The sequence below is a fragment of the Squalius cephalus genome, assembly GCF_949319135.1.
Source record: "Squalius cephalus genome assembly, chromosome: 10".
NCBI lineage: Eukaryota > Metazoa > Chordata > Actinopteri > Cypriniformes > Leuciscidae > Squalius > Squalius cephalus.
Window position 1 is genome coordinate 20,061,245 of NC_137131.1, and position 25,332 is coordinate 20,086,576.

The 25,332-nt window shown below is 35.6% G+C and overlaps 2 protein-coding genes across 2 annotated transcripts in view; one reads left to right on the forward strand and one right to left on the reverse strand.

The window, feature by feature from the left end:
• Positions 1-9,704, forward strand: part of ntn1a (netrin 1a) — a 73,420-nt gene extending 63,716 nt beyond the window's left edge. The window contains exons 5-6 of the mRNA XM_079883227.1: positions 1,491-1,565; positions 7,518-9,704. Coding sequence (XP_079739353.1) covers positions 1,491-1,565; positions 7,518-7,846 — 404 coding nt within the window. The 3' untranslated portion in view covers positions 7,847-9,704. The remainder of the gene's footprint in view (positions 1-1,490; positions 1,566-7,517) is intronic.
• A 111-nt stretch (positions 9,705-9,815) lies between these two features.
• stx8 (syntaxin 8) overlaps positions 9,816-25,332 on the reverse strand; it is a 66,793-nt gene continuing 51,276 nt past the window's right edge. Inside the window, exons 8-9 of the mRNA XM_079883245.1 lie at positions 22,299-22,400; positions 9,816-11,416 (exon numbers count right to left, since the gene is read on the reverse strand). Of these exons, the coding sequence (XP_079739371.1) occupies positions 11,352-11,416; positions 22,299-22,400 (167 nt within the window). The 3' untranslated portion in view covers positions 9,816-11,351. The remainder of the gene's footprint in view (positions 11,417-22,298; positions 22,401-25,332) is intronic.

Consider the following 25,332-nt stretch of genomic DNA (forward strand, 5'->3'; position numbering starts at 1 on the left):
CGGCAGGAAAAACATCCATTAAGGTGACACCGGCCTCTGTGGGAGCATCGTGACGGGACGGCAAGCTAACCCTACTTCCCCTAACTCAAGAGGGGGCACAATGAGTACATTTGTCTTTGCTGCGGGGGACTAGATGTTCGAATAGGAATCTCAGGGTGCTCATCACCTCTTTAAAGGAGAGCTAATGAGAAATGATGGCTATCAAAGGGAAGTATCGTGATGGCATTAAATAGGGTTATAGGAAAACAAAGCAGTTGCTCTACAATCTTCATTTAAATGGAAATGAAGCTGCCACAGTAAGGACTCTCAATTTCATTTCGGTTACAGTTTCTCTGCCATTTCCAATCTACAGTGTGCACGGTTTGACTCGTCCAACCCCACCTCGGACTCCCTCGCGCAACCACTTCGGCGCGACTACTTTCACGGGCATTTTTTTCTGTTTCCTGGGTTGCCCAGGGCAACCTCATTCACTCAGAGAGAATAGAGAGTCCAAAAGAAAGTAAAAGGCAGGCATGGAGCGAGGGTCGGCCGAAACAATGAAGTTTGTTCATATGCAGGCGAGCTGAAAGGTTTTTCTCTCCCCCCCCCTCCTCCGTCTCCCCATTCCATCCATCCACTAAAAGAAGCCCATGACAATTGTAAGGGGAATGGCGAAAGCAAACTTCTCCATTTAAACATCTGCATGCTCGAAAGAGGTGTTTTTAATGATTTAATCGTGCCCGTGTTCTCTGAGTTGAAGGAGCAACTCGTTTTATCTGGGAAGAACTGTAGAAGAGGCCCAATCAGAACCGAATCCCTTGGGTTTTTCCCCCCAAAACACCATGTTTCTATTTTTACATACAACAAGCTTTTTTAAACACTTTATGTGCTGCTAATGTTCCCTCTGACCTCCCTTTGTGCTTGGGCAACCCTTGCTCCCCCCTTCACCGCAACCTCCCTGAGTGCCGAACCAATAAATGCCAAAGGTTGAAATGGTCTTTAGGGGTTGCGGTGGGGGAGGAGGCATTAGGACAGACGTACAGGGTACAGAGTTGACAGCACCGGGAGGGAGGTGTCGTGATTCAAAAAGCCCTAATCAGGCCCATCATGGCACTGACAGTGGAGACAAGGGTGAGAAATTAGCATGGAACTGAAGAAAAAAAAAATCGCTGGGTGGCACAATACACTTGGCCTCAGAGGGCTCCCATCAGAGCAGGGGAGGGTCCAGACATCCAGAGAGCAGAACGAGAGGGACCTTTTGTCTCCTTCCTTTTCTAAGGAGCAAAGGACACTTTGCTGAATGCCTCACAAGCCCTATTACAGCCTCACAATTAAACTGGGCAGATGGGTGTCACAACAGGCCAGGGCTTTAGGATAGATGTGTAGTTTGCAGAAGTGTCTCTCTTTTTGACAATGACTCTTTTACATTCTTTAATTGTGTGTTGTTGTTGTTGTTGTTGTTTTTCCCCCATCTCAACCCTTCCTTTCTTATTTTTACCTCCAAAACTTAGACTGTGAATCCTACTGCAAGGCATCCAAAGGCAAGCTGAAGATCAATATGAAGAAGTACTGCAAGAAAGACTACGGTGAGTGAGAAAAAGTGCACACAACACCGTACCGACAGCAGCACACTCCCACATTTATGCAGGTGGTTCAAATCCTTGCCCTCTACAACATCTTTATTCTTTATCCAAAGCCGAATTCCCTCGAGTCCCCTCAGTGTTGGTATATTGTAGTGATGGCTTACTTGAGGCTTTCAAGAAGAAAGTCAAAGGATCAAACAGAAGGAAAGGCCATCAGTGAGGGGTTTAGGGGAGGCTGCGTTGACGGACAGCCCAGCAGGTATTTCAAGCCCAAAGCGGATCAAACCATGGCAGTGTGACGGGCAGAAGGGACCGGAGTGCTCACAGATATCCTCATTAAGGGAAGCGCATGTCCCCGTCCTGCATTCCTGGGGGCAGCAGGCCCTCTCTTGTCCATGAAAAGGAGCAGATGTGCAGCCCTACAGAGGTGGGGCTGTTTCGCCAGTCAAGCGAGACCCCGTGGAACTTAAAGAGCTTAGCAGGTTTAATAACAGACAGAGCATTTTAACAGCTCTTTTGATTCATTTCAGTCAGCATACACTGAAAATAAATTAGTGTAGGATTTCATTAGAAACAATTTTCGGGAACACTTTATTTTAGTGTCCTTGTTACAAGTTACATGTACTTACCATAGTAATAACAGTAAATTATGTATAATTACATGCAACTAACCTTCAACCAAATCCTAATCCTACCCTAACGCTATAGTAAGTACATGTAGTTGCTTAATATTACTCAGAACTTAAATATATAATTACACTGTAACAATGACACCTTAAAATAAAGTGTAACCCACTTTCATCTTTTATTTACAACAGCGAGTGTTGAAGAGTTTAGGTCATTTATTAATCTCGAATAAAACACAGATTATTTGGGTATAGGTATAATTCTAATATTTTTGAAAATTGCTATATGGAAATATTACCATACTATTATATGGGTCGATGACAAATTAGAGTGTCCACAGTAAAAAAAAAGGAAAATATTTATAAATATTTAATTGTGACAAGAAATGTTGGTTTCATTTGGTTTTGAAAAAACATTTCAATAATTGTCAAGAAAAGTATAAATTGAATGACTCGTCACGTGGTGTAACCATCAAGAAAAATTATTCACATATTTTCCTCACGCACTGTGTACATATATTAATCATTAAACATTTTTATACTGTATCTTTTTCAATGTAAGAAGTGTGTTATTTTTTGTAAATTATTATTATTATTATTATTATGATCATTATGTTTTTGGGGAAATCGCACCACATGACACTTTACAAACTGAACTAACCTTGCCTTACTATTACAAAATCATATAGGCTATTTTTAGAGACTTAATTGACCTTGACAAAAGGGTATGCAGGTGTTCTTTCTGGTTTTTTTTTTAAACATCAATATACACCACTGAGCAAATAAACACCACTAAGCATTGTAGTAGATTTTTATTTATTTAAATAATAATAAAAATGTAAGCCAGTCTACATAAGGTTTTCTTTCTTTCTTTAAAAAAAAAGTTGTATCAGCCTGATACATTTTACTCTATGCCCCTCAAAATATCAAAATGCATTTTAATTCAGAAAATTCTTATCACGTTTATTCTATTCACTGTGTGCGTGAATTACATTTTTTATTAATTTTTGTATACGCTAAAAAAACTAAGACTAAAAAAATTATAATAATAGTGTTAACGCCCACTGTCGCGAATTTGCAACAAACCCCTTCCATTCAGACTGCAGGCGAGATAGCGTGTGTTTTCCCCCAATGCCTGTTTGTGCACATTCGATACATACCTAGGAACATTTTGCACGCACTGGTTTCTCGTAGGAGCGGTCGGAGTGGGAACTACATCCGGTTCACCGAAGCTAATATTTTGGTTTGCAAAATCCGCATATCAAATGTGGAGAAATTGCCCAAAATGAGTTAAGTTGTGCTAAGATAAAAATATGTACCATCTTATTGATTGATTCTATAGCTATGTTATTCATATAGACTTCATGTGACGAATATTTTTTACGTACTGTGTAGATTTCTGTTTGTAGCAAATTTGCAACATTGGTCCATAACGGCTGGATTGGGCTAATGGCTACATATTATAATAATGCTGTATTTAGATGGTTTCAGCCAAAAAATTATTTATTTTTTTTTCACAAAAAATAGCATGTTAGGATATAACACTATAAGAATATATAATGTAACTTATGCACTGGAGAAACAAGGAAAGAGTTAAACAGAGTGTAACATGGAATGTATAAAAACTACTGTCAATGTTAGGGAGTAGGAGAGTGTTTTGTTTCTTGCTGTTGTCAAGATTCATTAATTTGTCAATTAAAGTTTATAAGTTCTAACAACTTTGTGCCATGAATAAAATCTACATACCTGAGATGGGAAAATGTGTTTTATTAATTTTACCATTTTGTAAAAAAAATTACCCTAAATGCCTGTTGTCGCAAATTTGCAACATACCAAAATTTCTATTTATTTGTTGTGCAAAAGTGAAATTGATAATCTCAACATTATTTACCATCTACTTAAAGGCAAAAACACACATAATTTTTTTTTTATATACAGCTATATAAATTCAGGCGTTAAGGGGTTAAAAAATAGTGTTGTCATTGACCCATAATTAAATTTATCCTTTAATTGAGCCGGACACCATTAAATGTAAGATACGCAAAGTACTTATATTTATAATGGCCGCTGTGTACTTGTAAAGATGGTATGTGATAAATGTAATGATTTTAAAAGCTTATGCGTTCCAGCTAAAGACATGATTTGATGGGTAAGAAAGTGTTTATGCCCAATAGACCTCTGTATAATTCAGGATTTATTCAGGATAAAAAAAAAAGGGAATCTCTACAGCTTACAGAGGTCTGGCACACAATGGTAGTAGCATCTAACATGATAAATACTCAATGTCATCACCTCCTGCAGATCAGCTTTGCATGTTCTCCTTTCTACACTGCCATTACTCATTTAAGACTCATTTAAGAATTTATCCAGATAATATGGTCCCCCGCTGACTTCAATTTACAGTTGTCCTCAGTTATGGAGAGTTCGCCAGCCCCCCCCCCCCCCCCCCCCCCCCCCCCCCCCCCCCCTCAAAAGTGAACAATCAAGGATAAACTCCCACATTCTGAGCATTAAACCTAATCCACTTTCCCTCTGCCTTCCTGAGCATCAGGGGGGCTTTATACGGCAGCACGAGGAGAAATGGCTGGAAATGGTATTGAACTTGAAGATGGAGTCATCTAAAGTCTTATGAGGGGAATCAGGCATTTTGTGGCATGATATTTACAGCCTCATGCCTCATTGGCACATTACCCACAAAACACCACAGGAATCCTGACCACAGCTGGGCCACAGACATGTTGTTATCATTGGATAAACTACTTCCACCTTTCCAAATGGTGACAGTGACAGTTTTTCATAAAGTTAAAGGTTTTTGGATTTCATCTGTGATGATATTTTCACTTTCGAGTGTACTTAAAGTGTAATAATTTTTTTTTTTTTTCAAAATTAACCGTTATGTTGTTCCAAAACTGTAATATATATTAAGTCATACAATAGTTTTGTATAGGAAACAGACCAAAATGAGTCATTATTAATTAATTGAGGCAGTGAGTTGAGAGTCCAGAACAAAACTTTCAGACCGGTTATGTGAACTGCATTAAGAATTTCACTGAAAAGATCACACAAAAGAATGAATCGAATAGCTACGTCTCTCATGAACAAGCTAAGGAGAGCTGGTCTATCAAGATTTTTAGTGAATAACTTCAATTTTTGTGTTACTCTCACAAAGCTATCAAATGGCATCAGAAGATTTGGAATATTGTTAACATAATAATTGTTAATTTGAGTCATACCACTTTAATTCACTCACTTTGATTATAAGGAAAAGAACATCCAGGATATTCTTCAAAAATTCACTTTCTTTGTTCCAAGGAAGAAACAAAGTCGCACAGGTTTGGAACAACATGAAGATGAGTAAATAATAACAGAATATTTATTTTTGTGCAAAATATTGCTTAAAAAAATAATTACAATTGATTTCAATATAATTTAAACCGAATGTCATTAAACAAGCGATGATGTGTTGCGATTTAACTTATTAAACTTATCAAAAATAATCTTCTAATTAAGTTTTTACATTTTTCTGGCTATCAACTCTTTCCCCGCCATTTACGGAAACCTACCCACATTCAAGTGTTGATAAAAAAAAAAAGAATGCATGAAGCTAGAATAAAACATTTTTATTTCCAAGCAGAGGCTCTGTTCTTTATTTATTTTATATATTGCATGTTCAGATATTCATAAAACTAAATATTCTGGGGGCCATGAAAAGTTTGTGAAAAATATCTAAAATGCTGGTGCTGGCTGGCAACTTTAAAAAAAATCTGGTGAGGAAAGAGTTAAAGAACTCGCATCCTGGCACCCGATACAACTGAGAAGTCGAGAATGAGAATGTGGCGCAAGATATAAATTAATTCCTGTAAATGTGAAAATCGATCCATGTATTGGCATTTAATGAAACTCGTGAAAAATGTGATTCCTTATAAGCAGAATGTTTGTAATCTGGGGTTAAACGTTCTATATCAGAGGAGAAAAAACCAAGCATGCTCTGCATGGCTCTAGCCTTAAAAACATGCAGACAGTGAGTAAAGTATGTAAAAACTGTAAATGGCCTGAACAACCATAAGCCTGTGTGATACCGCCTCAATCTGCAAAGCATTACGCAGACGAAATTAAATCTGCCTGTTTTGCTGCTCCTTTTTGTCGAAGTCACCTTACAAAGCACCTTGAAGGCTATTAATAATGAAAGGCGAACAGCATGAGTCTACAGGCAGTTTAAGCAGATTTTGGGGATTCACACTTGCAAGGATTGTCAAACTGCGGCAGGGTTTGAGTTACATGCTTTATTTGAAAGCACTTTAAAGCGAAGGTTGACCTTGCATTGATACAAACGAATTAATCAGAATCAGAGCCAGACTGAATATGCGGCAGAACTATCATTTCACTTGTGGCTGGAAATTTAGATATTTGGGTAACACTTTACAATAAGGTTCATTAGTTAACATTAGCTAACTACCTTAGTTAACATGAACTAAGAATGAACAATACTTCTACAGCATTTATTAATCTTAGTTCATATTAGTTTCAACATTTACTAATACAATTATTAAAATCAAAGGTTGTATTTCTTAACATAAGTTAGAACAAACAACGAACAGCTGGATTTTTATTAACTAACATTAACAAAGATTAATAAATACTGTATTGCTCATTGTTAGTTCATGTTAGTTAATACATTAACTAATGTTAACTAATGAACCTTACTGTAAAGTGTTACCGATATTTGGCTCAGTGTGAATATATTTATTTATTCAACAAAGATTTTAGGATAAAATGTACTTGCAGCGGGGGTCCAAAAGTCCACACAGAAAATCTGTAAATTAAAATAAATAGAAAAAGAATTTGAACATAAAAAACATGCGTCATGTTTTGGGGGGAATTAAAGATGACATTTTAGATTTCACACTACTTCTTGGCCACTAATCAAGACATAGAAAGTACTAAGTAATTCATGTATTTATTTATTTATGCAATAAAATATTTGTATTCAATTAGAAAGTCTCAGACTTTCAGTCATTGTTGTGTGTAAGGTAAAATTACGTTATTTAAATGGACAAACTTAAAGTTTAACATTCAGAGATTCATTTAGTTAATGACGCATGAATATAAAAAGTACAAAAATATTCCATGTAGTTTCTTAATACTGTTTAAAATGTTTTTAAATGATTGTTTGATGGAGATGATGTTTTCATTTGAATGAAATAAATGAAGTATTTTAAAACACCACGGGAGACTGCTGAAAGTGCTACCAAAATAATGTCACCCATCTGTGTTAATAATGGAAAAAATAATTCTGTTTCTTTTTTTTCTTCTTTCTGTTATTCTACAGCTGTTCAGGTCCACATCTTAAAAGCAGAAAAAGCCGGTGAGTGGTGGAAGTTCACCGTCAACATCATCTCTGTCTACAAACAGGGCGAAAGCCGAATCCGCAGGGGAGACCAGTTTTTGTGGGTCAGAGCAAAGGACGTGGCCTGCAAGTGCCCCAAGATCAAGCCCGGCAAGAAGTACCTACTTCTGGGAAATGACGAGGATTCCCCTGGACAAAGCGGAGTGGTGGCAGACAAGGGCAGTCTGGTCATTCAATGGAGGGACACTTGGGCTCGAAGACTCCGGAAGTTTCAGCAGCGGGAGAAGAAAGGAAAATGCAAGAAAGCATAGTGAGGGGAAAAGGAAAGAGGTGGCCATCCAGAGCTGGACAGAGAAACAACAGACGAGTGGTGGATGAAAAGATAATAAGGGAAAGGAAGAGAAGAGAAAAAAAAAGAGGAACTGAACATCGCTGCTTTGAATAAAGGCATGAAGACAATATTAACATTTTGTTTTTAAAATAGGAACGTGTGTGAAGGAGTTCACGATGCAGTTTTCATTTCTTATTTGTTTCCTTCAAGATTTGTTTGCTGTTTGCCAATTTTGCACCTGTGTCCATTATAAAGAAAGGTATTGGATTATTTGTTAAATGGCTTCATGTTTCAGATCCATTTTGGCCGGTTTTGAGAATCAGATTAAGCTGTATTTCATATTCTAAATTCATATTTTTCAAAAAAATTAAACAATATTTAAATGAATAGTTCTTTTTCAATACAAAAATAAACAAATAAATAAAACATTTTCACGAGTGAGCTTTAGCATTTAAAAATTCATATGCTCTAACTTATGCATAATGCATAATGGCATCTGAGATGCCAACATTTCAGAAATGTCAAAATTCTGTTTTCGGTGGGAATTTTTAATACGACAGACGTCAAAACTTTTGCTCTTCTTAAGCCAATTTAAAAGGTTCTTTTTCAAAGTCTGAAAAGTATTTTAGTTTGTAACAACTGCATGAAAAACATGCATTATGCATATACTGGTGCATGTTATTTTTTTATAATTAGTTCATTCAGCATTATTAGTTGTTGCAATTTTCATGAAGTTGCATGGTTTAACATTATCATTGAACGAAAAAGACCATATAGGACAGCTCTTGTACAGTATAACATGTATATTTCATATAACACTACTAATTTGTTTAAGACTGGTGCTGCTGGGTTTTCCCAAACTCTACAGACTCTGAAACTGTCCCAGCAAATGCATGACAAAAGCAAATCAAAAAGTTTTCTGTTCAACGTATGTTTCTGATTGCCTTTGCATCGTAGCTGGCCCGCAGCAGTTCACTACTTTAAGGTTAAAGAATCATCTAACAATTGACGAAAAGAAGTAGCGCCTATTTTCTTCAACAGTCTCCACTAATATAGACTACATTTGGTAGAATTGCCGATTTTTTTTTTTTTTTTGAACAATGTCTGTTTAAGCCATGTGTAAATCTAGAACTTGCCTCACTTATTTACAACAAGAACAAAAAATCTGTACTCGTAATTGTTGAAAACTGATTTATGATCTATAAAAATGTAATGGCATGCTTGTACAAACCCCTAAACCAATTAGCATGCATTTACAATTATTTTTGAACTTGGAATAAAACCACCATGTATATTTTTGTATAAGACATGATGATTGAGGTAGATGACATCATTTCTTGCTCCATTTGATTCAACTGTTTATAGTCCAGACATGGACGATGACGTTTTTTTTGTTAAAACAGAACTTCAGTGCGACGAGTCCAGTGTATAAACAGGCCTTTTCGTAGAAAAGTGTTGGTAGAATGGTGTGTATAGTTAGTATTTTTCCTTGTGTGTAAAACAGTATTTAGAAGTGTACGAACTACCTTTAACTAGTATTCATGAACTAGTATTTAGTTTTGTAAAGCGACAGCATCTCTCCTTTTACACATTTCCACATCCAATTAGGGTCTGTGAATGTAGAAATGCATGTACAGTAATGTTTCACTACAACAGAGAATTCTCTTCACTGTGAGAAACGCTGCTCATACACACACACACACTTATTTTGTTACTGATGAGACTGAAGTTCTCTAAAGTACAGCTTTTTCACTGATCTTTGAGGGGTCACTTAACGTTTGATGGTGTGGTCAGTCAAAAATAAACTGCAGGAACTGATCATTTTAGTATCAAATACCCCCCCCAAAAAAAAAAAGAAAAAAAAAAAAGAAAAAAAGACAGATTCGATGAACGGTTTACGTGTGCAGTAATCATCATCTTAACTCAATGCATACTTCTTGTAAATGTACACAATGTATGACATACAGATATTTATACATATGATGTATTTACCGGTTACAAACAATATTCGTACTACCACATGTAAATGTATTTTGTTTGGCACTCAGTATCTTAGTGCACACTCATTTTTTATTTTAAGTATTACAACGATGTAAATTTATGTTCAGTTTTTATTTTTCGCAGCAGTGGAAAGATGCCTCATGTATTTGACATTACCTGCAGACCTTACATACATTGCTTCTTGTTCATATTATGAATTGTAAATTTAGCTGTGGCAAATACAAGACGTCTGCAATATTGTTTTACAATGCATACTAATATATTATGGTTATTATAAGAAAATATTTAATGACACAAGACATTGTGGATTTTTTACATCCTTTTGCCTTTTTTTGTTGTTTGTTTTGTTTTGTTTGTTTGTTTTTTTACAGTCTGTGGTTGTTTAGATGGTTGTGATTAAAATCCAGAGGGGAAAATAACTACTGAACACCAACCTGGTAGAACTACATTCAGCATTCATTTGGAATAAAATCTCAAAACTTTACTAGTGTGCTTTCTCATTTTTTCCCCCCTGCTTATAAATTTGGCTTAAAAAAGAAATACATTAGTATTTATTTATTTAAGCGTTTAGATTTTACAGTAAAGATTTAAGGAAATAAGAACTGAGCATGCACTGTAAAAAAAAAAAAAAAAAAAAAAAAGTTGCTGCCTTAAATTTTTAAGTACAATCAACTTGGATGTTTAAGTCATTTAAACTTAAATTACATTAAACTGACTTTTAAAAAAAAAAGGCTGAAAATTGCTTAACTTATTTCGATGAGTTAAAGCAATGTAAAAATATGGTGTCAGAACTTATTGATAATATAATTTTTTTACAGTGTGTGACAAATATTAAATAACACTAATAAATACATACATTTGCGACAATTAGGATTTCACCAATGAAACACTTGAGACCAGGTTGTGTTAACTATATTTATTAGGTCACATTTTCAGGAAAAAAAAAAAAAGTGTTGAGAAAAATCACATATTTCTTAGAATTATTTCTACTTACAAAATAGAATCCGAACTGTAATGCATTTTAATAGACAATGAAAAAGAAGTTCAGAGCTTGTATATTTGAACCCAACAGCGGAGCTGAAGATTCTGTATTGCATTGTGACGCACAGACCTTGTTTACATGAAGGATACGGATCATTTTCTTCACTGCCAAACAAAGAATTTAAATAGGTTTTCCCCCCTTGGAGCATCTCATGGTTATATTCATAATAATATTCAAAACCTTTCAAAGCTCTTTTCTATTTTTCTTTCCAGTCCGAATTCTACTTTGATCATTATCTGAGGAGCAAAGAATTTCAGTTCTTCATAGTGGTCCATTCCCTGGCTTTTACCCAGTCATGGGTTCCATTACTTTCATAAATGCAGAAGGGGATAAGAGAGGGGTTTGGAGGGACGCGTTTACGTGGAAGCAGCGCGTATCCCTCGTTTACCCCCCGAAAACACTCTGTATCTGTGCTGTCTTCTCTTCAGAAACATCCTCTTCATTACTTTTGCCAAGCTGCCACGACAATGATGGCGATGAGGAGAAGAACAATCACCACCCACATCCCTGATTTAAAAACACACACAAAACATCTTAATGAACCAACACTCTTTGAGCAGAAGATGCCCTAACAGAGATGTGCACATTTTAAATTCATCATTTGACTGATCTTTAGCACATGTGCATCCCTACCAGCTGCACCGCAAAAAAAAAAAAAAACTTCAGAGATCTGTTGTTTATCCTTACATTTTTTTATGACTTGAAACACTTCCTAACTGTAATTTTAATGGTTGATTCATTTTATTTCATTCATTATTTGCATTTTTCATGTATTACTCATTAAAATAAACAGGGCTCGTAGCCCTGTGTATAATACAAGATCAGCACTAACTGAGGGTGAGAATGACAAACAAAATGTGGTGAAACTTTCAGCGATGCATCTGCCTTTCATTAATCTTTCTGATAGTCAAATTTCTCATTTACTCTGTGTCACCAGAGGAATTCCAGGAAGGTGTTGGAGAGGATGTCTCATCTCCTGTGAGTCACTTACATCAACCAGAACATGTGTTGTAGATCCGCTATTACAAAACTGATGGTTCTGACTCGGATTAAATGAACCAATCAATCCTCAACTGTGACTAAACATCCTGCATTCATTCTACATAAGTTAGGCTTGAACTACTTGCTGGATTAATCAAATGGAAGTTTTACAATTATTAATATTAATAAAATTATACTTTAGTGCTTTTCATTACCTGGCCTTTCTATACACAGGCTAACCTTTTAAATCTAAATGAATATATTTAAGGGTGATTCTTCAAGTCATAAAATCCTCAACCTTCAAGTGGATTTTGGTACATTGTTATGTGGAATTTGATATTGTCTGTGATGGTAATGATTTTTCACTTTTTGTTGGATATTCGATATCCATTATCCAATATCCTATTGGATACCATAAATAGATCCTATTAGAATCAGATCCAAATTAGGTCTATCAGTTATTTAAGTTTGAATTTTCAAAAATGAAACTAAATTATTTCCGAATTAATATGCTCAAATACTCACTGATTTGCTAATAACTCCTAATATACAGTAGTTACACCTCAGATTGCGATATAAAAATCTTAAAATTAATTACATTTCTGATCTTCAAACTGTCAATTACTACAGTAAATAGAAATAAAACGATTTTTTTTGTCTAAAGTTTTCAAAAACGTTTGGCATGACGGTAGTGACAGAAATGACAAATATTAGGGACAGCAAGTCTTTTTTTGTTAAACAAAGAAAATAAATGCTGTATACATCAATTCCAAATTGAAATAAAAAAGAAAAAGTATTAAAAAAAAAGTAGAATTTTCCTGATTTTTTCCTGAACATAACAATTAATGAATTTTAAACCTGTTAAATCTAATTTAATTGTTTGATTTTAATAACTTAGGTAAATAGACAATAAAAAAAATTATACAGCTAATAAAATATACCCTTTAAAACTACTAAAACTTTTTTTCTCTCTTTTTTCCAAGGAATTTTTTTTTCCAAGATCACGCTTTTCAACATACACATTTTCTGACTATGTTTGTCTCGAGTCTAACTTCAGTCCTTCCTTTGTTTGTGCAAACTCTACAACACACATGCCATCATCTGTCACGTAATTTCAAAACATGCTTATCTCTGCTAATCAGACAGGATTTTTGACATATGCGCTGTTCGTCATGGACACTGGCTGGTACTGTATTTGCAGTGCTTTAGTTTACATTTCTCTCATAGTTTGGCTCGGTGGCTGTGCGTTCCCAACGGAGATCATAGCGCCAGCTGGCCTGCACTGAAGCACAGGGTAAAAGGAAGCCGTGCTGAACAAACTTGCGCTGCTATTATGAAATACCACCGATCTACCAAAGCCTGCTGCGGGCAGGGCATGAGTTAGGAAATAACGCCACACAACCGGCAATTGTCCGATTTTTTTTTTTTTTTACTGTGACTTGGAACAATGTCACAATTTTAGTGAACAGACCCCTATCCCACTGGAAAACGACAGAAAACAGGCAAGAGAAGAAAATATGGTCCACCCATCTTCACTGAACTAGTAAACCTGTAGAAAACAATTTAATATGATGGAAAAACATCTCCCAATGAACACTCTTTTTTTTTTTTTTTTTTTTTAAATGCCAAATGGCGAAATGTCATTCAGATTTAAATCAGCCTAAAGAGAACTGTGCAAAACAAACTCTCATTCACACTGTGAGACTTCTACGCTTTAAAGTGAGTTTCACACCCAGGCTTGTCTGTTTGCTCCTCTTTTTCACCTCTGAGAAACTGTCACAGTCCTATAAGCAATCAAATAAGCTTTGTAACCCAATCACGCTGCCCCAATGACAACAATAATATTTGCTAGATAAATAGATTAGTGTGCACAGAGGGCAGAAGACCTGTGAGGCCACCCAGGGGCAGAACAAAGGACACGCATTCTTCCCAAGTGTCCTTTATTTATTTAAAATCAAAGTCGAGGGAGAAAAAGAGACCCGCAAAACTCTAAACTTCAACTTGTCATAGTCAGGGGCTAGAAAATTCCAAACAAAAGATGCGCCTGAAATGTATCATTTTCTGAACAGATGATTTTGATCTGCCTGTCAATGTTCCTAATAGTTCTTTTTTATCTTTTCAAAGAGGATTGCTGTAAAGTATTTGGTTGTAGAATGTAAACAAATTAAAAACGAATTACATGAATGAAATAACATCAGACTTCATACATTCCAATATGATGGCACATCTGGCTTTTAATTTAGCATTTGGCTGCAGCACTAAAGTTCACCTTTTTGATGTAAAGATGTCGGTTGTATTCCAAACTGAAGACAAATGCTATATCTATCTGTACACTATTGTTCAAAAGTTTCGAATTATCTATATTTGAAAGAAATTAATACTTTTTTCAGCAAGAATGCATTTAATTGATCACAGCAAAGACATTTATAATGTTACAAAAGATTTCTATTTCAAATAACTGCTTTTTTTAAATGTTCTATTCATCAAGGAATCCTGAAAAACGACGTATCACGGTTTTAACTAAAATATTACGTTACAATGATTTATGATATACAATGATATATTAATTAATAATGATTTCTGATTATCATGTGACTAGAGTAATAGCTGCTGAGAATTCAGCTTTGCCATCACATGAAAAAAATATATTTTAAACTATATTAAGATAAAAACAGATATTTTAAATTGTATTCATTATTTCACAATACTACTCTTTTTTTCCCTGTATTTTTTTTTATCAAATAAATGCAGTCTCGGTGAGATCAAGAGACTTTATTGCTATGTGCAAAAACTCATGTCGTTCTTCCGCTGGCTTTCAGACAACACAGCAAAACAGTTTTCAACTAGCTGAATGATTCATTTTAAAAGAAATAAATACAAGTTGGACTAAACTATTCTAATATTGTGAGTGTCTGAAATATATATAGAAAATAATTGTAGACACTTAGACAAAAAATATGAATTATCAACAATCCTCTTCTAGATAATACAGTATAATATGAACACCCAAAATAAGATTGACACAGGAGATAAATACTGTATAAACCTTGTGTGTCCACAGGAGTGAGAGATTAGAATGCTGGAGAGACCTTGAAAGTGTTGTGGCATGTTATATTTTCAGCAATTTCTTTCTACGAGACAAAGACAAGTGTCAAACAAAGTTGGGAAACGTGAGGAGTGAAGTGAGTCGGGGAACAGAAGTGGGGTACGGGCGACAAGGCAGTGAGGAATTTTTCCATTCATCAACCCCTCCTCTTCACCCCCCTTCACAGAATACATGAATATGGTTAGGTGTTAAAAGCAGACGCGGGACAAGAAGAAGAGGGGTAGAGAAATAAAGGAGCGAGAAAGAGAATCAATGCAAAACTCAGTGATTCTGGCCTCCAGCTCTGGGATCTGCAAACAAACTTTAGTCTGTGGAGTCCTCTGGACAAACAAATGGAATTATGCGTCACATTAGAGAAGCAGGACAAAGCGCAGCAATGCATTTATTTCCAAGAGAAATTCAAGACGGATCTTTATAGGGCAAGCAGAAGAGATGTAGTTAAACTGGCTCTCACTAAAGAAAAGTGATCCATTTTATTATTCACACCCTGCACATGATCATGGTTATAATAAAATTAATTCACGATCAATTCCATGTCTTCTAAGAGGAGCTTATTTAATAAATAATGTCTTGATGTAAGTTGAGATAGCGAAAAATCCCTGTAAATATAAGTTCTTCTGGCAAGTCAGCTCTCTTAAAGCAACAGCTCTCCCAAAAATGACAATTTTGTCATGTTCGACATTTGTCAAGTGTAAAGACAGTCGCACACAAAAAGGTTTGTAGTGGTTGAACATCTTTCATCACCCAAAACACCAGAATTAAAGTTAGTTAGAAAACATGCCAACATTTACTCAACATTATGTTGTTTCAAACCCTTACGACTTTCTTCCATGGAACAAAACAGGAGTAGAGGAAGAAAAAGATCTTAAGCGGAATGTTTAAGCTGGTCTTTCCATACTGTACAATTTTGTACAATTTACAATATCCAAAATTGAACAAAAATTAAAAGATTTTTTTAATATATATATTTTTTTTACAACATATAGTGCAAACAGCTTCAATATGTTCAGAGAGTCTTTGGAAGTCAAATGATAGTCTTGTGTAAGGAACAGACTAAAATTTGAGTTCAAAATTCATTCATTCAGTTTGCATCCATTCATATATGTCATGTCCAGATGCATTTCACCAGGTTTGACAGCCCCTGACCACTGCCCACTTTCACTCCATGAAAAAAGAGGCCTAAATTTCACGGCCTAAATTCATACATGAGGGTGAGTAAATAATGAAAGGATTTTTGGGTGAAGTATTCCTTTAATGAAGAGTGTAATGAAGACAGATACTTTGTGTCTGCTTCTTGAGTATACAGACATGCTTCAACATTTACCACATGTGAAATGATTTAAGTGTTTCAGACATGGTTGGCATGCACAAAACTTGAGAAATCTGAGAGCCTGTAGTCATTGATCACATCACAGAAAATGCAATTAAAGGAATAGTTCACCCATAAATGAAATTTCTGTCATCATTTACTTTGCTCCAATGTCGTTCTAAACATAATTTAAATACTGAAATTAGTTCTCTTCCATGAATCTACAATAAATGCAGACTGGGCTTTTAAAGCTTCAAAAATAAATAACATTTAAATAAAAGTATCATAAAAAATACTATATTCAACGCCCTCCGAAGCAATGTGATAGTTTGAGATCACAGAGTCAGTGAACAGGATCAGTCCAATTCATGACTGATCTGGATCAACCAGTTCATTGAATAGATCTAACTAAAAAGAACAATTTGTTTACAAATTAGAAATGGCTGCTTCTCTCGTGAATGCACAGGGTGAGTAAAAAAAGAGACCTGGGTCCAAATGTCAAAGAAAAATGAAAAAAAGGTCTCTCAAAAAAGCTTCTGTATTGTGATGCATCGATCGAGTGAAATGAACAGGTCCTTCTGTCCACCCTCTCAGCACTGGGCATCACATGAACTCCAACTTGCTGGTTTGAATCTTACCTCACAGGTAGGTCTTTCAATGTGGCTGGGGGTATGTGGGGCACATCCAAAGCACATCAACTGGTCACGGGAGTTCCTCAGGGATCAGTTCTTGGCCCTCTCCTCTTCTCTATATACATTACACTGCTGGGACCCATTATACAGGCATATGGTTTGTCCTACCATTTTTATGCTGATGACAAACTACTTTTCATTTTGACCAGATGATCCAACGGTAGCTGCACAGATCTCAGAGTGCCTGGCGGACATCTCGGCGTCGATGAAAGAAAAAACCTGCAACCCAACTTAGGAAAGACAGAGTTTCTCGTCTCCCCTGCGACTCGGACTGTATAGCACAATTTCACCATCCAGCTAGGTTTATCTACAATAATCCTATCAATTTCGCTCAGAAATCTTGGGGTAATCTTTGATGACCAGTTGACATTCAAAGACCACATTGCAAGGACAGCAGGATCTTCCCAACCCTCTCCGGAATGCGAATCCCTGACAATATTCAAGAATCAACTGAAAACTCATCTCTTCCATCAGGACTTAACTGCATCCTGCTGGAAAAAAATCCCCTATGCTTCCACTATTCTTTAGTCTCTCCCTGTTCTAGTTTGTACTATTCTAAAAGATGTCTAAAACTTTGTATTACCTGCACTTCTTGTGTTTATTGCCTCTTTATGATGAATCTCTTGTATTCCTCATTTGTAAGTCGCTTTGGATAAAAGTGTCTGCTAAATTAATAAAGGGAAATGGATATGGCTACAGTTAAATATTCAGTTTAACAAACCCATTTTAGTGGGCTGCTGTTACCGACCTCCCAGTTCAAATGTAGATTACTTGGAAAAGATATGTGATAACATTGAGAAGGCATCTGCTCAAACCAAAGATATCTTTCTTTTGGGGGATTTCAACATTGATTGGTTTTCAAAGAAGTGTTATTTACGTAGAAAGATGATTACTATAACTAATGCTTCTAACCTTAAGCAGATTGTTACACAACCCACAAGAATTTCTTTGAATGGTAAATTTAAATCAACATGCATTGACCACATTTTTACAAATGTGTATGAGTTGTGTTCACATGTCATCTCAGTTGGAGTAGGATGCAGTGATCATAATTTAATCATTACAACAAAGAAAACTAAATTGCCTAAATTTGGTGCAAGGATTGTCTATCGAAGGTCTTATAAAACGTTCGATCCTAATGCGTTTGTGGAAGATGTTGAAAGGTCCACTTGGTCTGCGGTTTGTGACGAGGAGGATGTTAATGCTTCTTTGCGTATTTTTATGGATAGGTTTGAGAAAATAGTTGACAAACATGCACCAATTAGAAAAAGGTCGATAAAAGGCAATAATGCTCCTTGGTTAGATGCCGAGCTAAAATCTATAATGAGGGAAAGGGATAATGCCAAAGCTGAAACTCTAAAATCTAAAAGTGATGTGGATGAAAGGTATTATTGTAAGTTGAGAAATAAAGTGACAAAGTTAAATAGATTAAAAAAGAAAATATATTTTAGCCAAAAGATTAGTAACTCATCAAATAATAGCAAGCAATTGTGGAAAGTTATAAATGAAATAATGTGTAAAAAACCAAAGTGTTCTAATATGTATTTGGAAACAGCAGCAGAAATAATCACTAAACCTTTGGATATAGCAAATCATTTGAATGACTTTTTTATAAAGAAAACTGCAAATTTAAGATCTAGTATGTTATCATACCCTAAGGATTCACCTTGTAGTAATGTGAAGAACATTATGAGGAATAAATCTTGTTCATTGACATTTGGTACAGTTAAAGAGGAAATTGTTGAAAAGATGTTGCTCTCTCTCCCAGAGGAAAAAACTGCAGGTATAGATCACTTGGATGGCAACATTTTTAAAACTGTTGCTAATATCTTGTGCAAGCCTATCAGTCACATTTTTAATAGATCTGTGCTAAGTGGCGTGTTTCCGGAAATTTGGAAGCAGTCTAAAATTATACCTTTAGTGAAAGATGATAGATCAGGTCTCACTGAATCAAATTGTAGACCAATTAACATTCTTCCTATATTGAGCAAAATATTTGAAAAGTTACTTTTTAATCAAATGATGCAGTACTTTGTATCAAATAATTTGCTCTCCAATTCACAGCATGCTTATAAGCCAGGACACTCCACTAACACTGCATTGGTACAAATGGTAGACCAGTGGCTAACTTTTATGGATGACAAAAAGCTTGTGGGTGCTGTGCTGCTGGATTTCACAGTAGCTTTTGATGTTATTGACCATGACATTTTACTGTCTAAGCTTAAGTACTATGGGTTTTCACATCAGTCTGTGTCCTTGATATGCAGTTATCTCTCTGGTAGAAGTCAGCGGGTATTTTTTAATGGGAGCTTTTCTGATTGTAAACAGTTGTCATGTGGTATTCCTCAGGACAGCTGTTTGGGTCCATTGTTGTTTTCTGTGTTTGTTAATGACCTGTCACATGCTGTTTCAAGAGCAGATGTTGTACTTTATGCAGATGATGCTACAATATTTTATGCATCACCTACAATAACTGACATAAGTTGCACCTTGCAGAATGAACTTAATGCCATTACAAATTGGGTGAAACTTAATAAATTAGCTCTCAATATATCTAAAACTAAATGTATAGTCTTTGGTACTAAACGTATGCTTGGCAAGCCTTGTAACTTAAATCTAATTATTGATACATCTGTGGTAGAACAGGTGAGTCAGACTAAACTCTTGGGTGTGAAGCTGGATAGTCAGCTCTCTTGGGCTGATCAGATTGACCACATTGTGTCTAAAATGGCCAAAGGCATTGCTTTTTCCCGGAGATGTTCAGTATATTGTCCACAATTAGTTATAAAAACAGTTGTCCAGTCTTTAGTTCTGTCACATCTGGGGTACTGCCCAGTAATTTGGTCTAGTGCTGCACAGGGACATCTGAAAAAATTACAAATCGTTCAGAACAGAGCCGCAAGAGTAGCCCTTGGTTGCTCTTTTCGCACCAGTGTGGATAAAATGCATACCTGTTTGGGCTGGCTAAAGGTGGAGGACAAACTTAATATAAGTCTTCTCTGTTATATGCACAATGCTCTATTTAAAAACAATCCAAAATCTTTTGTAGATAAATTGGTTTTTAGTGGGTATTGTCACGGACATGTTACGCGTCAGGTGAGCTCAGGTGTGTTAGTGGTTCCATCTGCAAGGTCCAATTGTATGACAAGAACAGTTTTAGTTACAGTAGATTGTCATCTGCTTGGAATAAATTGGATTTAAGAACAAGGCATATATCCAATATATGTAATTTTAAGAAGACTCTAAAACAGATGACAATTAATAGTATTACACCAGTTAATTTGTGAATGTTATAGGTACTGACATTTTTAAATGCTGTATGTGCGTGAATGTGTATATGTGGATAAATGTATACATGTGGTTATGTTATATGTATGTTATATTTATAAGTAAGTAAGTAAGTAAACTTTATTTATATAGCACCCATCACAGAAAGAATCACAGAGTGCTTTACAAGTAGCAAGTATACAATTTAAAAAGCATCATACAAACATAAAAACATAAACATAAATGCACAATCAACTAAAAGCTTGTCTAAATAGCAGTGTCTTCAGCTGTTTTTTAAAAGAAACAATAGAATCGGCCACACGCAATGACAAGGGCAAGGCATTCCACATTTTTGGAGCAGTCGCCTGGAAGGAGCGATCACCCCGAGTTTTAAGGCGGGTTTTAGGTACCATCAGGAGATTTTGACCTGAGGAGCGAAGAATACGAGACGAAGAGTAAGGGGTCAACATGTCAGTGATATATTGAGGCGTCTGTCCATGTAGTGCTTTAAAAGTTAAAATTAAAATTTTATAATCAATTCTGTATTTTACCGGAAGCCAGTGGAGAGTAAATAAAATCGGAGTAATGTGTGCCCTTCTGTTTGTTCCTGTTAAAAGCCTGGCTGCGGCATTTTGAACCAGTTGGAGACGGCTCAAAGAACAATTGTTAAAACAAGTAAAAAGAGAATTACAATAATCTAACCGTGAAGAAATAAAAGCATGAATGATCATCTCCATGTTAGTTTTGGGCAGTATTGTTCTTAATTTAGAGATATTTCTCAAATGATAAAAACAGCTTCTGACCAGCTGTCTAGAATGACCATCCAGGGACATCGAATGGTCAAACAAAACACCAAGGTTTCTTAGGCTCGTCTGGAAAGACGAGTCCAAGGAACAGAGGTGTTGTTTAATTTGAGATTTTTTTTGTTCTGGAGCGATGATCATAGTTTCAGTCTTTTTTGTATTCAGTTTATGTATTTTATATTTGTGTATTTTAACTGTACACACGTTTCAGCACTTGTATGGGCCCCAGGAAGACTAGCAACCACATTGTGGAAGCTAATGGGGATCCAAATAAATAAATAAATAAATAAATAAATGGAAACGGATAATCCAAAATAAAATAATGTGGGCCGGAGTCTTGATTCTATCTTTTGGTTGTTTTTGCAGACAAAGTGATTGGAAAAGTCCAACATACGTCACCAGAGATAAGTCTGTCGTTTCACCGGAATATGGAGTTATGATGCAAATGAATCATGCAAGGATGAATTGTTCACAGTAAAATCAATAACCTGCATTTAGAAAATAAGTAGGTTGACTTTACATGTCATACTAACTTTAAAGCTATTGAAAGTTGAATGTTTTTGCATCATGAAAGTTTTTCCATCATATTAAATGGTTTTCTTCAAGTTGTATAGACTACTTTAGTTCAATTTTTATGGTGCTTTATTTTGGAGCTGGACAGCCCTAGTCCTCATTCACTTACATTATATTGAAAAGAGCACTCATGAAGTTCTTAAAAAACTGACCTTTTGTGTTCCATAGAAGAAACTGGGACATAAGTTTGAAACAACATGACGGAGAGTAAATAATGACAGAAATTTAAATTTTTGGGTGAATTATCTCTAACATACAAACAGACAAAATTAGACAGTAGAAGAAAGTACTCTGAAGTATACAGATGTAAAATAATGTCTTGCAGAACTTTCCAGAAATCGGTGCAAATGACCTCTCTAAATGTCTCAGCCTGATCTCACTGCTGCTCCAATAACAAACTCACAGATCACATGCAGATGGCCCAGTAAGAGCTCACAGCACTGAGACCGACCATAATGTGCAGATCTGACTTTGCCATTTACAGGCAGTGTGCTTTAATCCCTTCAGTTCTGAAGACTGCTAGTCTAGACGCAGTAGGGAGGAGAAAAGGGACAGAGAGAGAGAGATGGCCGTAGATCTGAACGATAGACAAGCTTATTGTTGCCGGGCTCTTGATGCAGAGTACATAAAACCAGGGCTACAGTGACAGAACACTCACCACATGAAGCGGACTTGGTTTCCAACAGCCTGACTCTGTGCGTCTCGTTTTTGATGCGGCTGTCCGTCTTGTCCACGAGCTGAGTAAGGTCATCGATGATCTCTGAAATACACAACAAGCCAAGTCAGTACAAGAGATCATCATTGTCGTCTTAGTGCATGATCCTAGAGAGAGAACGACTGACATACAGAAAGAGAGCAGCAGGCGATATGTGAAAGTAATCTCCTGCCGTCGTTTTGTGGTATGTATGTGGGATTTATAGTGGCCAGAAATATGTGAGTTGTGTGTGCTGGTAGCTGTGACTAAACCGCACACCATCTGAGGCCTTAACGATTGAATTAGTAGATCAATGTTTGCCAACATCTGTATGATTACCACAAAAACATAGCCACAAGTGGCAACAACTTGTGTCCAAGCAGACTGGACCACAATTGCAAAACCGATCATATGGATGCAATTGTTTTGGATTAAGTTCTTTGATCACAGTTTTGAGGATTTCCCTAAGTTATAGCGCCCCCTAGTTCCATAAAATTTGAGAAATGTGGCATGTATGCTTAGAATATTGTAAAGTTCAAGATAGCACTTACAAGATGTGTTCCAAACTTTCCTGATCAAATGCTTGCATCTTCTGAAAGTGGAGTGTATGAAGTTTCATTAAGGTTTTACTTTGAATACAGGTCCATTGAAAAAATAAATGGGCTAGTTTCTGTATAAAGATTTTATAATTCAAAACTCATTTTGTAACTTTTCATATATTTTCGAAACATTTCATAACTTTTTGTCATTACCATCTCTAGATGATACATATTAAATGTCTTAGAAATTTGAAAAAAGAACAAGTAAAAAAAAAAATAAAAAAAAAGAATATGGCATTTTTATAGGTGGATATGTTTAAAATGTATATGTGTATATATATATATATATATATATATATATATATATATATATATATATATATATATATATATATAAAATCATTTATTCAGAGGAAGGGTTTTGTTCAAGTGCTATTGGAGTTATTGCAAGTGTAAATTTGATAATTATAATGCACACACACACACACACACACACACACACACACACACACACACACACACACACACACACACACACACACACACACACACACACACACACACACACACACAAAATATACTTGCAGACTAGTGGGGACAGACTACTGAATTTGGGGTCTTTGGGATTTAGGGACTGACACCCAAACTCTTTTAGAGCAAAAATAAATAAATAAATACATAAAGAGGAGGAAGAAGAACAACATCAGAACAAACACAAATGATTCCAGCAGATTTGTTGCTTGGACCCCTTAAATTAAATTACTAAAATAATCAAACAGAAACCCATACATTTTTTGATTTCCTGGAAAAAGTAAGATGAAGTAATAAAGTTTATATCAAATTTCTCTATCTGGGAGAAAATGTAGAAGATCTGTAGACAGATACCTTCTCACTCCATCAGATGAATTTCACAATTCCATACTGTGTTTTTTATAATTTATTTATAAGGCAGTAGAAAGAGACAGGAGAGCTGAGGGAACGGGATTAGGACACAATGCGTCACAAATATGACATTTAACAAATTAGATCTTTTATCCACATTAAAACTGGACATTCAATCAAAAATACCTGTAATTAACTAAATTAATACAATAATAAAATGTTCTACATTTCATACAGTAATACTACGCATCACTAGAGCTATGCTTTACTGTACTTAAATAACTAACCATCTGTATTATGATTTGCTGTGTTCTTCTGTCTGTTTCAGAGTCGTGGAACTAATCCACCATAAATTCATTTTTATGAGGTCAGATTTATCCTAGAAAGTATAAGACAGTAGGGACTGAACATCATCGGGCAGTGTGCCATTGAAAATTTCCCAGGACAGTGTGTTGTAGCCATCAACCTATCTCAACAGGACAACACACAACACCATTTATATCACTGAACATGGGCATTGTCACAAGATGACATTGTATTTAATATGTGAATGAAATGCTGTTGCCAGACTTTTCTTTTATCATTGCATAAAGCTAAATATGATTAGAGGTGATTTTATTCACAAATAATCAAATGGAATTTAGCTTTAAGATTATTTAATAATGTTATTTTAATAACTATTACTTACATGCAACATGGAATTCAAAACTCTGCTTGCATGTCCCATACCTCTTCTTGTGTTTATGGAAATTGTTCATACATAAGAGTAAAATTCCTTTAAAAACACACAAATGTGCATGGTGCAGTGTGCTGAGTTTAGAGTTCTAACTGAGTATGCTTTGAGACTTTCCATCCCCATTTTTAAATCTAAATCTATTATGCGCATTGGTACATTAACTTTGTATCACACGCTTGAGAAATACTGTGTTGAACCACCATCTGAACAGCATCTTCTCATTTTCTTTAAGCTGCTGAAATGAGCAGAACGTGAACTTCATAATAAAAAATGCTGCATCTGACAAAATGGAAAGACGAAAAAAAAAAGAACAAAAAACCTTAAGCACAAAATTCCACGGATCATTACGGAATATGTCCAATACAATATTATTTATGATTAAACAAAAAAGTTAATTGTCCGTTTTGCTTTGGTGTAGATCTAGCTGTGTGGCTTCCCTCCACCCTGCTCTAAAAACACTAACCTTGCTGAAAGGCTCTTTCCAGAGTAGAGAGAGAATGAGTGAAAGAAATAAAACAGAGAGTGAGAAATAAAAGGAAATAATGAAACAGGAGATTAATGAGAAAATGGCTAAAACAAAAAGAATGAACAAGGGAAAAGGAGCAAGAGTGAACAGGTTGACCTGTATATGGACTCTGAAGTAGAGCAGAACACACACTCGAACAGAAACCATGACTGTAAAAACGAGCAGCTTACTGATAGAATTTCAATACCTAGAAGCAGCGAGCTGGATGTAATTCAGCAGAAACGGGAAGTTGTACATTTTTTCTTCTGCTTGCTGCCATCAGCCTGCCAACTCAAATAAGCCTTGCTCCACTGTGCAACAAGCTGTTTTGATGAA